The sequence below is a fragment of the Amblyomma mixtum genome, chromosome 6, assembly GCF_055824585.1.
Source record: "Amblyomma mixtum isolate Tamu chromosome 6, ASM5582458v1, whole genome shotgun sequence".
NCBI lineage: Eukaryota > Metazoa > Arthropoda > Arachnida > Ixodida > Ixodidae > Amblyomma > Amblyomma mixtum.
The window spans coordinates 8,012,613-8,025,671 of NC_143017.1; the positions used below are offsets into that span (position 1 = coordinate 8,012,613).

The 13,059-nt window shown below is 44.3% G+C and overlaps 1 protein-coding gene and 1 pseudogene across 24 annotated transcripts in view; one reads left to right on the forward strand and one right to left on the reverse strand.

Annotated features, from left to right (window-relative positions):
• LOC149338157 (uncharacterized) overlaps positions 1-13,059 on the forward strand; it is a 164,353-nt gene that overhangs the window by 2,165 nt on the left and 149,129 nt on the right. For 19 of the 24 annotated variants that reach the window (XR_016283391.1, XR_016283392.1, XR_016283393.1 and 16 more), the window contains exon 2: positions 6,251-6,317. The exons of 4 other annotated variants lie outside the window; for them this stretch is intronic. Coding sequence is in view for 10 of the 20 variants with exons in the window: in XM_089547515.1 (XP_089403641.1) it covers positions 6,295-6,317 (23 nt within the window). In the remaining 10 variants the exon portion in view is untranslated. Of the gene's footprint in view, positions 1-6,250; positions 6,399-13,059 lie in introns of those variants that run through there. One more of the 24 variants, XR_016283398.1, reaches the window with a different exon arrangement.
• Positions 6,350-12,799, reverse strand: LOC149338158 (uncharacterized; annotated as a pseudogene).

Here is a 13,059-nt window from a genome sequence, read left to right on the forward strand (position 1 = left end):
AATCTGCATATGAAGAAAAATTTTATTACATGATACCCATGTATTGATGAACCTGACAAAAATCTTTTCCAGTACAACTGATTTCTGGACAATTCCCAGTTAGTTTCAACTGAGACCAGTCTTGACCGTTTGACCAATTGACCGTTTAGAATCAGTTAAAAAAAAAGCAATAAGATTCATCTTCAGCCGGTATGATCGCAAGTTTTCACCTTCTACCCATATGCACAGTTTATCTTTACAAACCTTAGAACATAGGCGCACACGTGAACGCATCATTATGCTGCACAAGATCGTTCGCACGTCATCTGGCATTCAGGCACCCTTTGTGTCCTCAAGCGCACGTGCAACCCGACGGAACCACCCATTAAGCATTGTTCCCTTCAAACCACATACAGATTGTTTTAAATTTTCTTTTTTCTCTCTAACCGTTGAAATTTGGAATGGATTGGACGGCTGACTTCGTTCATTGACAATTTGACCCGTTTGATCTGTTTTTAATACTTTTGTGTTATCTATTTCTATGCTACACATGTTATTTGTTTTTACTCACGTATTCACCCAATCCTGCTATGTCTCTCCTCAGAGACAGCAGTATTTATAAATAAAATAAAATAAAATCTAGTTTCAAATGGAACCAACTGGCAATTGTTCCATAAACCAGTTGGACTGGGAGAGATTTTTGCCAGTGGCTTAGAAATTTACTAGCTGGCAAAGCTGTCAGCAGCCAGCTGCTTCCGGCACTCCTGCAGCTGACGCCTCTGGCTGCGACCACCGTCGCGGTCATGGGCTCCGGTTAGCCAGCGCTTTATTACGTTGCTGACGTTCATAAGGCACGTCTCGTCAGGGAAGTGAGCCTTGAGGCAACCTGCATGAGCAGAAAATTTGACAAGTGTCAAAATATTAGTTGCGGTACTCATACTACAAATGCACAACCATGCCATTTGTACAAAGTACATGACCAGCAAGGCACTGCCATCAATTTAGCTGTTACTATTGCAGTACAACTACAGCAGGAAACTGCTCAACAGAGTTGGAGCTGTTGTAACGAATTACACTGTGCTGATGTACAATAAAGTTTGTGCATTAGGTTCAGGCATTGAAATTAATTTTTCAGCCATTGTGAAAGGAAAGAAATAATGTGCACCCCCCATAACTCTTATTGTTATGATGAGTGAAACGAGTGCTTACCGAGGATCATGCTGTTGATATTCTTCAAATCGCCAAAAGCATGTTTTAGGCCATGTGATCCACGCCAGCTGAACTGCAATGCAGCTGCCTTCCCCACCAGGCCACGCAGGAGTGCCCGGACAGCATCCTGAACATCAGTACCTCCAAAACTGGAAAAGTAGCTGACCTAAGAAGAAATAGCGTTTAGGAACACATCTGGGCATAAGAGCGCGAGATGAAACCTCACTAGGTTCTCAAAGTTCTCCTCTGAGGAAATGTGCGCTTCCAGATGGAGCACTTCATCCGCAGTTGTCGCAGGCAAAGCAGGGCAGTCCGCTGGGAGCTTGTTGGATGAGATTAGCGCCCTGAGTTCCAGAAGAATCTTCATTTGATTTTCAAATGTTTTTTTTTTTTTTCAAATGCTAAAACAAAGGAAAGACGATTAGTGACAGAAATGTATAAAGAACTGCTTTTCAAACGAAATAATCGCAGGCATCCTCTTACCAGTGAGGCGGGCACTCGGGCTTTCGATGCTGTGCATAGCACGCAGCTGCAGCTGCAAATGTTATTGCATTACCAGCCCTTATCAAATGAATATGCACTAAAGGCTGCAGAGGTCTGCACTACGGAAGCACAATAACGTGCTGTTCCATTAAAACATACCAGATGACACCTCAGCAGGCTGCTCCGCAATACCACTGCACAAACTTGCACCCACAGTTGGTGGTCTGCCTGTCATGCAGTAAGCAAAATGCATCATGACCTTTTTCAGAAGTGCACAGTAAAATACAGTGCTCAGCAGACAATAGCCCATTTCTAATGCAGAGCATTTGACTGCAAAGGAACACCACTGCCACTGAATAAAATGAATAAAGCCATGCCAGAGCAAATAATATGCATACACAGAATAATTTGAAACTTCAAATAATTAAAAGCAGTTCAATAAAACGTACCAGATGACAGCCCAGTGTCATGATCTGCTGAACCAATGCCCAAGAATGCACTCACTCTTCGCGGTTCATCTGTCATTCAGTACAAAGAATATGCTGCATAATTGAAATGTACCTTGCAGTTGTATTCAGGTGCAAAATGTGAAAGGAATCGTCATCCCTAAGATCCACTACTATAAATCACGCGACAGCAAATAATAAATGAAAGTAAAATCCTGCTTCTGCATAATTATCTGTGTATGAGATGTTTGTGGGTGTCCTTTGGTTGCTAACATGGCTATTCACCTTTTCTTTGCTGGGGATGTAGCTAGGCGGATTTCACAAAATATTTTTATTTGCATGAGTTTTAATTCAAATGTTTTTTGACAGGAATAATCGAGAAAGACAACTGTATTATGACTGACTTCATCAATGCATTAAATATAGCCTTAGGTGACCTGATAAATGATGTGGTACCTTGTACAGGAGATTGCCTGGGCTGTGTAGTACTGGGCCGCGTTCCATTTTGGTTTGTGCTGGAGCTTCTTCCTGCATTATAAATTTAAGTCCCAACATATTGTCAGTTCACTGGTACACTGATCACACTGCAGAATTCATTTAAAATTGGAGACCTGCATTTGCAAGCTGTCGTCATTAATGTAACTATCATACCTGGCACAAGCATTTTCAACGCCTCTCTTCCATTTGAACTTTGTGAAGACTCTGTTCTGTGATGGTGTGAGCCGGAGACAGAACACTTGCGACCTGAATGATTGATACCTGTGCCAATGTTAAACGTTGATGAGCTTGTCATTGAAAAAAATTAAAATCCAGACTAACTTGCCTATGCTGTTTGTAAGAGCAAAATTAAAGGCATGACAAGAAATTACAGTAAAGGCTTAATGCTAAAGTTTGTTAATCCCATAATTTTCAGAGCTGATGCTACATGCTCAGGTTTATTGTCATTATACATGCCCTCAAGATGACAATGCCAGCAAGAAATTTTAACCAACTGCAAACACAGCTGTCCAAATGCACTACTGACTTGTAAGAAATGGAGCTGTTCTTCGCTGACAAGCTGAAAAAAGTAGCCATAATACCATGTGCGAGCACACAGGCTGAGAAATGCCAGTAAAAATGGTGCCATTCGCAATAAAAATGTAGCAGAGGTGACTGATCTGAATGTGTCTCAAAATGATAGGAGGATGTTAATAATGAACTTGCATGCTTTTGTATGTGAAAAATGGGGACAAGGGTATGCATTTATCGGGCAAATGAGTTGTGGGGAAATCAGTAGTTAGCGAATGGCAGTAAGGCTAATTCCATCAAAATTTGTGCGTGTGGTACCATGAAAATGTCATTAAGGTTTAAGGCAGTAAGCACTTAATGGCATTAAAGTTGCCCATGTGGCACAGGTATAAATAAACACTTACGTCGTATTAGGAGCCCAGGTGTCCAATTTTCGACACTGTCCTCACTCTCACTGCTTGACAAAACTACTTGCTTTCGCGTGCGCCTTGACTCTTTTTCTGCAGTTGAATCTTCCGAGTCCAAGTGCGATGTGACAAGGGCATTTGGAAGGCATTCCTTTGCACGTTCATATGTGCCTGTTTTGACAAAATATTTTGACATAAATGCCCAGGCTCACGAAAGCATTAAAAATTGCTTATAAATCTAGCACTACCATCTGGAGCTCCTTCTAATCATGCATTTAAAAACAGAAGCACATACCAAGAGACACCAAAATTAATTTTTCTTCCTGGGGGAATCTGTGAGCTGCTTTACTGAATTTTGTCATGCATGGATGTCGCATTCTATTTTTAAGCAACTGATTACAGAAAGAGGAAAGCATGCGAGTGGTCTTGTTCTATTATGAAAATAGGAGCCTAAGCAGGCTATGTGTAAGATTTTGAAGGCACCCAACCAATGGAAACTTCCAAGTCTATGAATACTTTTTTCTTTCAACACCAGTAACTTGCCATTAGAAAAATGGTAATAGTGGTTCTTGCTCATACACCTAAGTGAGGAAATTCACACTGTTAGCAAAAATGTTGGGAAACTGTGCACAATAGGCAGAATCTGGTGAAGAAACACAGTGGTATGGCTGCCATGGCTGGGCCATTACTGTTTGGGAGGAACTTGTTGCCTCAGAACGTACAGTGCAGTTTGCAGGGAGTTGGTGTTGCAGGCTTCTGGTTACCCTGAGTCTAGCTCGAAAGCATACATTCCAGGAGGGTTTGGATGTGTATACCGTGCCCTATGTTTGATCAACTTTCAAAAGTGGCCCTGATCGTCATTCCCACGTTAGAATATGGCATCCCAACATGAAGCAACCTACGCATGGCGGTGCTGAGATGCTTGAATTACTTTAAGAAGCTCTCCCGCATATTTTAGCCCTCAGGTATGAAACAGGCTGCTGCAGAAATTTTTAGAGGGACACCAAACTGCAATTGGCCTGCATCACCAGAGTACCAAGAGTGAATGACAAAAAGGTAAAACAAAGCTGCTGTACACTACAGGAGGACAAAAGCTATCGCCACCACCAGCTAAAAGCAAACTGCAACAAAGTTAATTTTGTTTAAGGTCGGGCTTTACTGGCAGCAACTTGCCAACAGTGCTCCTGTCTGGTCTTGAAGTAATAATTTCGAATTGAGCAGTAGGAAAAAAATATGTTCCCATTTTACATTGATTCTGTGGTTTTAAAGAAAACCACAGAATCAATTTTTACTAAGAACAAATATTGGTTTGAGTCGTGCACCAGGATCCACGTATGTTGTCATCAAATATGACCACATCAGATGTCATACAAAAGAAGTGAAGCTGTGAAATGCAATGGGGTGTATCTTCCACAGCACTTGATAAGATGCCACATTTCAGCTCCAGCTCCACTTTTCTCTGATCAGTAATGTGCTCATACTTGCTGGCCATGTGTGTGGGCACTGAGGTACAAAGGGTTGACTCATCACAATGAAAACTATTCCAATTTCAAATTTTTAAGACTAAAGGCGAGTATATGCACACTTACTTTTGGTCGCAAGTGCACGAGCCTTGTGGCATACCCAGTGATCTTCAGTCGGCACTGCTTTTCCTATCATTCTGTCTACCTCTCTTTTGGCAGGGGGCCAATAACGTACTGTGTGCTCCTCTTCCACCCAATTTGTGGGGACAACACATGTGCTCCCTTCCTCAATGTGGAAAAGGTTGCAATATTTTACTGGATATCGATACCAGGGCTACAAGGTAACATGAGACTTCATAAATAAGCCTTCGACAGCTAAGCATTCTGACCAATCTGAATGGCCACAGCTGCAACTGGAGTAGCCAGTGCATGCAGCAGAAATGTTCTAATGCCACAACTGGTGGTTGTGGCACTAAGAAGCAAAGCTATCTCTGTATGTACAGCAGGGTTAATTTTTGTTTCCAAAAGTTCTTTTTCATACCCAGAAATCTGCCAGCTTTAACACCTCAGCATGCAGCAAAGAAGTTATGATGTTAAAAACATGTGAATCTATGTTCACAAATTTCAAAAGGAACTGGAAACAGCACAGTGAGCAGCCTTCACCGAAAAAGTATCTTTAATGGTGAAACGCCAAAATATGGACAAACCTACAGCATGGTATGACTACACAAGTTTCACAAAGAACCAGACACATGTTTACATGTCACGCCAAGTAACCACAACTTCTGTAAGTGGGCGAAGCCACGTGCACATGCATGTTACACCAAGCTGGCGTTCAATCGTGATTTAACTTATATAATTACAAAAATCAAAACAAGATTTTCACACAATCCTGAAAAATGTGCACAGGTTTATAAATATAAACATAAAATCCGCGCTTCATTCTTATCTCGTGTTATGATTGTACTACAGCTATGGAATACCAACTGGCCCCAGTTGTCGCATTGTGAACTTTTTATTTTACATTTAGTCAATCTCCATGCAGCACATATTTCCTCAACATACCAGTGCAGAATGCGCACACTGCACTTCCATGTTAATTTTTCAAAAGTTCCCAGCAAGTACAGCACCTGTCCTTGGCTGAATTGCACTCTCCAGGGTGGAAGTGCAGTTGTAGTGCAGCGAGATGGCAGTGCCCATGCTTAGGATAACAGTGCGATGATTGCAGTTTGCTGACTGAAAACTTTTCACCCAGGTGGGCTGCACGCTGCAATTTGGTGACGACGCCAGGGCTAGCAGATGGCAGGCCTGCACTGGAAGCAGTGAGTGACAAGTCGCAATTGAACTGCCTGAACTAGCAGAGTTTCGTGGAACTGACCTAGCAAGTGCAGCCAAGATCAAAAGTAAGACGCCTCAGTCAGCAAAAAAAAAAAACATAAGCATGCCGTGCTCTGAACAGTGTGTGCAATACTTGGAGAAGGTGAAACAAAGGGAAAAAAATGCTTTTTCCATTAACTGTCAAAAGCGGTCCTTTGCACACAATGTCAGAAAACGAGAGGACACTGAAGCCGCTGGCTCGAGCTGACACCTTAAATATGGATAACAGGGATGACTTAGTGTAAAGGTTCCCTTCAATGCTGCATAGTCTGCCAATAATCATTATCTCAGCCTCAGACACGCCACCAGAGCAATTCTGTTCTCAGTCAGCAATAGGCAGTGATCCGGTAATGTGTTGCTGATGAGGGAATTTTTCCGCACTGCCTGTCTGTACTGCCTCCAGCTGAGGTAGGACACAGGGCAGGGCCAGCAGAGTGACCTGATGAACGGATGCAGCATCACTGTCAGATCCATTGCAAGCATACGCTTCACTAATTCTGATGTAAACTTGTTCCAAAGGCTTGTTACCAGATCGCACCAAAGCCTTAACTGAAGCTGTCCAGGCAGCCAAACTGGCGAGAGTCCAAGTGAATAAGGCCATGCACATTATAAACCAGTGCCTCTTTGCCGTAGATGGCCTTACACTGCCTCACAAAAGTACGCAGCAGGCGATCAGCATAATCAAAAGACAGGCTCATTGACTGAGAGCACAGAATTGCAATCCCAACATGCAGGTGTAAAAAATGCACATACACATCACGTGGCAAAACAGTCTGAAGCACAGCACAAAGTACCGGAACTCTGTTGCCTTCCAGCGTTCATACAAGCTCAGCGGTCGTGGCTTGCGCGCAAAATCTCTTGGTATTCGAGTCCGCATTGTAACCAGGAGCCCCGACACTCGCAAAACTGACCCATGTGACAGCTTCACTCTCCGTGGGCCTGCAACCCAGTAGCCAATCATTTTACGGACCACCCCGAGACAAACTAAATGCATATAGTCAATTGGGAAAGAGGTTACCATCGGGATAATTGAAGCTAATGGAGAAACCCCTTTGTGGTGCTCCTTCTGATCTTGGCTTGCAAATGAGTCGTCAGTACGTAACGGACTGTGCATGCTCGGATATGTCATGCGGCCAATGTGCACACCTTTTGCACAGCACTTGTCGCAACCATAGTAGCCTGAAAATGATTTGGTTGCTTTCACATAGGCTTTTGCAGGAGCATCACAAAGGATTGCTTTGAGTGTCACTTCATGGTGCATGCCTTTGTGATCAATTCCACATGAAAGCACATGGCCTAATTCCTCTGTAAACGCCTCTGGGTATATCCTGGTTTTGATGTGCCACAGAATACCCCCACAGCAAATAAAACATCTAAATGTTTGTTGCTTGGGTGGTGCAGCTGTGCCAATATCGGCCAGACTTGCGTGTTGCTGCTCTTAAACAAAGGCAGGCCATCAATATTGGCCGACAGAGAGAGGGCACCGATGTCAACAAGGCGCCACTCTGTAGACCAAAGTGTACATATTGGCCATTTGCACGATCGGTACGTGCCGGGGAGCGGACATTAGGGCCTGGTACGTTTTTGGAAGGCTTGGGAAGTACGGCCTAAAAATTCCAAGCACAGAATTCACGGCTGCTCTTCTCACTCGGTGTTGTACAGCCCAAGCCCTAAGCTTATCTCTTACACCGCTCGCACTGCCGCTCGCACAATCCTCCACATTCGATGGTGGCTCAAGCAAGTCCAGCGCACTGAGTGCCGCAGGATCGGACTCGTAACCTATCGCTGGAGGGGATTCTCCACCAAACTCTGGAGGCTGAAGTGGCTCCGACAGTCCGGCAAGGGCTCATGTCTTCAGATTCGCTGCTGCGCTTCTTTCACCTGACACACCAACCATTCTACCTGCCTCTTCCTGCACACATCGCGCACCAGCAGTCTGTACGAGTCTGAACTCACGCTTCGATCGCAGGAACCACTCCATGACAAAACCAAACAAAGAAACAAAATTTCTCACCTTCCCATCTGTGGCTGTGAAAGCTGGGAGGTCATGGCAGAAAAAACCCTTAACAGCGGTCGAACAACACACGTTAATGCTATAAAAAAATAAAAAGGGTCGCCGCTGGTTAAAAAATACTCCAAACACGATGGGGAGCAGCAAAGAAAGGAAAGAAAAAGACCCGAGGAGATTGAATTGATTTGATTAGGAGATTGATTTTTCTGGAAATTAAGAATAATTAAAAATATTGAAGTACAATATCTGGTCAACTGGTTAACAGTATTACAAATGAAAATTATCTTTACAAGACGTAGCTTGTAAAATCAAAACCGAAAGCGATGCAAGTTTTGATTTTTATTCATAGTTCACGGCCTTTCTTTTTTGCTCGCAACACATTGTGCAACACAAATTTTTTCACATGACTGCTGCGCACACTCAACTCCTCCATCTCAAATTATTGCCACGTATTTCTATTAGAGATACATGAAAGACGATTCTCGCTACACGCGTGTCGGTGTTTGACGCGCATATCTTGAAAGTTATATTTATGCACATTCTCAAAATTAAAGTTCTAGCGGCTGCAACATGACAGACAACCTCGACGGTGCCTTCACGTGACTCTTCCGCACATTTGTAACATCTCAAAACATTTGGACGACATGGCTGGTGGCCAGAGGTGGCCCGGGACCGGGCCTTGTTTGTCTGCCTGCGCAACGATGGCCAACTATTGCCCAGTCGTCTACCAGCGGACGGCCGTCTACCTTTTGCCAACCATTGGCCATCATGGCGGCTCGTCTACCATGGCCCAGTGCTGGCCCGCATTAGGCTGGCCGAGCATATTGGCCGCCGATTCGAGACCGCCGACTTGCCAACCTCCGGCCATCGGCCAATTTCCCTTGGGAGGCTGTTTCATGATTGAACTCTGCAGCCCCTGGGGAGCTGCCACATTCTATAGACAAGCGTCAGGCCATGACGTCACGGAGATGCGGCGGCGCTGGAGTCAGCAGTGACTTTCGTTATGTAGGCAAAAGCCGGTACAGCGTGCCTTGGGTATTTTGAATATTCCGTCTAGTTGTGGTGCGGGTGGTTGAACCGCAATGCTGAAGAAAGGCAGCAGCACAAGTTTCCACAAGTTTATCGCATTTAGATATGGGCCAAGGCGATGAGCAGCGGCCGTGGAGCAGGAAAAGTTCGGTGATGGATCGGCTGCGTGGCTAGTATTGCACTTCTGCATCGAACTATGACAGTTTGCGTCTCTTAATCCGCATGTTTGCTTTTCAGTCGCGCGGCGAACAGTGCAAGAATCAACGTCTGCAGTTTGTTCGCGTTCTGTCGGGCTCTCATTATGGGAAGTCTGGACGCGACATTCCATGTGGGTGTGACCGTAAATTGAACGCAGGGGACCGTGTTCCGGTGGCAATCATCCGGACTACGTCCCGGGCATCTCTTCGCGCTAAAAACAAGAAAAAAAAACAGCTGCTGCTAGTCGCCTTCAGCTTTCATCGGGACACTAAGCGCGGCATTTGAAGCAGCACTGTAGTCCGGTAGTAGGAATATACGACGCGTAGTTTTTCTTTATTTTGGCTTCCACGAGCTTCAAACTGTACAGCCTTTGTCAAAAGTAACCAGGCCCCCTGGTTTGCTTCTCATTCGTATAACAGAGCCCTCACGGCTTCCCTAAAGATCAAAAAGTTATTTGATAGTGAGAACAGGGGTTCTTCTTACCATACAGAGATATAGAGCTTGAGGGCTGCCATAATAGCTTTAATATACGACTGAGAAGAAAAACGTGCCGCCTGGTTACTTTTGACAAAAACTGTACGTTTTTTCACCACCCATCCTTGAAAACGATTAAGCGTGCTAAGGTATCGGCAAAATCATGCAGTATTATTTTCCATATTACCTGAATTTTACAATTGCTCGTCTATCAGAACCTGGCGAAAACAATAAATACAGGACCAAAAGCCAGTTATCAAGCAGAAACACTTAAAATATTTAGCTCTGCAGAGCAAACGTAACTTTGTTGTAGCTCGAGGTAAACTTCCATCCATTCGCCTGTGCACCTCTGTTAAAGCCAAGTGAATAAAAAAGCCTTTTTTCAGACATTACCAGTGAATATCGCATTTTCAGGAGTCATTTAAAGTAACTGCATGGCTTCAGAGTCCAGTAGTGCTCGGCGTTCTCCGCACTGAAGTGGCTAGACAAGAGTGGTTCACAGTGGTTCGTCATGGGAAAAGCTGCCTCGCGTCGTGTATCGCCCCAAATGTTGAGACTGCAGACCTGTATACCTCGTGCTTTCTCGGTTTCATTTAATAAGTCAACCTAGTCGATTGCCATAGCCGCGCCGTTGCTGCCAAATATAGAAGCGCAGAAGGAAGCCTATGTAGCGCTTTGCCAGATAATTCCGTTGAATTTTGAATTTCTTTGGAGGCGAAATTCTAGAGGCCCGTGTACTGTGCGATGTCAGTGCACGTTAAAGAACCCCAGAAATTTCCGGAGCCCTCCACTACGGCGTCTCTCATAGCCTTAGTCGCTTTGGGACGTTAAACCCCATAAACCAAACCAAACCTTTTTTTAGGCCACATGATATTTCCCACCACAGTACCTTGAGTAAAAGGCTCGGGCAACTCCAGCAACTTGCTACTTATCCTAACCGCGAGGCATTTTAACCAAACAAGTCGTTGACAACGGATTTTGCCAATGCAGAAAGGGCTTAAAATGTTCCAAATTATCAAGCAACCGTTAAAAGATATATATAATAAAAGATATTGAATTACAGTGTCGGGGACCAAATATACCGTTTCATATGGTGTTGCACTAACCCAAAATTATTTTTATGAAGATTGTCTGGTAGTCCCCGCGTGAATTAGAAAACAGTGCGCCCATACCTCCTAGCCAAGCTAAAAAGAAAAGCATGCATGCTATGAGGTTTCTGCAATTGCTTTGCCAAAATGAAATTGCACATATGGCTTAAATATTTTCTTTTTTCACCTAGGTTGGTTGTTTCACGTGTGACAGTAGAATGTTACCCACCATGCAGCAACAATCGTGCCATGCTTGTCTACAGCAATATAAGAGTAAATAAAATAAAGATAAGGCTGTTTGTTGCTTACACGAAGCTTTTATTTCAAATAAGTAAAGTTCGACACCCAGCCAATGAGTCATGCAGCACCTTATGTGCAACGGCTCAACTTGAGCTGTTTGGCCCTCTGCCGCTTTCCTGCCTTGTCGCTGTTAATGCCTTTCGCATAGGAATGCAGATGTGTGACAGCATAAAAACTAATTATTTTTGCTGTGAGGGAAGGAGCATGTGCACTGCAACCGACTTGGAGCTGCCAGCATATCCATCATGCTATCGCTCTGACTGAAACATTCGGTGAAGAGATCCTCCAGCTTCTTCCCAAACCTGTGTAAATGACCGGAGGGGTGGAGGAGACCTCCTCGGTCACAGTAGTTTGTCATTCGGGCAAGTTGGAAACTTGGCATTTTGTACTTGCATCGACAGCACATAGCCCGCAGATGTGGTAAGTAAGCCTTGAGTCGCTTCTGGCCACGTGCTGGTTGTGGTCGTTTGAAAGCTGCAGGTCCGTCTGCGGCACTGCGTTGGTGGCCTCTGTGGCTGTAGTGCTAGCTATACTTTGTCGCCTGATGCGTCCAGCGAATCAGCTTCCAGTAAGGAGGCCAGTGTACCTTCCTCGCAGTTTCCTTCACTGACTGACCTAACTAGACCGTAAAAAGAGAGGCAATCAGGAACTGTGTTGGGTGGTCATTGTTGCCTGGTCTCACAGTTCCAAAGAAATTCTCGAGCGGCTGGTCCTTGACGTCATCGTAAACCTGTACCCAACTTTAGTTGTTAAATACGCGAGCAATTCAAGAGTACTTGAAATAGTGACACACAGGCCAACTGCTGTGGAGTCACTTAAAAACCCTCCTGTTCCATTGACGTGTTTTTCCCCCTGGTCAAGGTAAGGTAGGAATTCCTTACCTTCAGGGAGTCCGGCCGAAGAGCTTCAGCAGCATACCGTGACGTATCAGCTGGCTGATCTTGCTGAAAAAAAAAGAGCGCAAAACAATATTGCTTTAAGCATTGTTGACATGGCCTTTCAAATTGCAGCCAAGGCTATGTAGCTAGGCAAAAACTTCAAAATGGTAAAATTAATAAATCCTCGCTTTAAGGAATGCCTACTGAAAAACATCATTTTTCATTGTGTGGTAGTATGGTTACCTGAAGAATTCCCAAGTGGCGCTTATGGTTCCAAATATCTTGCCCAGCTCGTTCCTGTAGAGGTGGAAAGCTCGGAGGACTTTCGGGCCAAACAGTTGAAAAGCGTAGCTCACTCCCATTTTTTCAAAGCCATTTGGATTCAGATGACACTCTGTGATGATTCCAGGCATGGCATCAATTTTGTGGGCTTCCCTTACCGGCCGCATGGTGGCCTGCAGAGTAATTCGACGACATTTAGAGCAGTGCATGCTGGTTGTAGCAAGGATGGATGCCGTCCAGTTAAATGTTCTCCAACTAAATCAAGTCCTATGTTGCACGTAAACCCTAAGATGATAGACCAACAGCAGAAAAGCAGCTGCCCTTTAGACAAATTCAGTCCTATAGTCCCTCATGCTTGACATATTCGAAAGAGTTGAATAAGGCATACTGTGCTGCACAGTAAAATTAAAAGAGTTCAACACTAAGA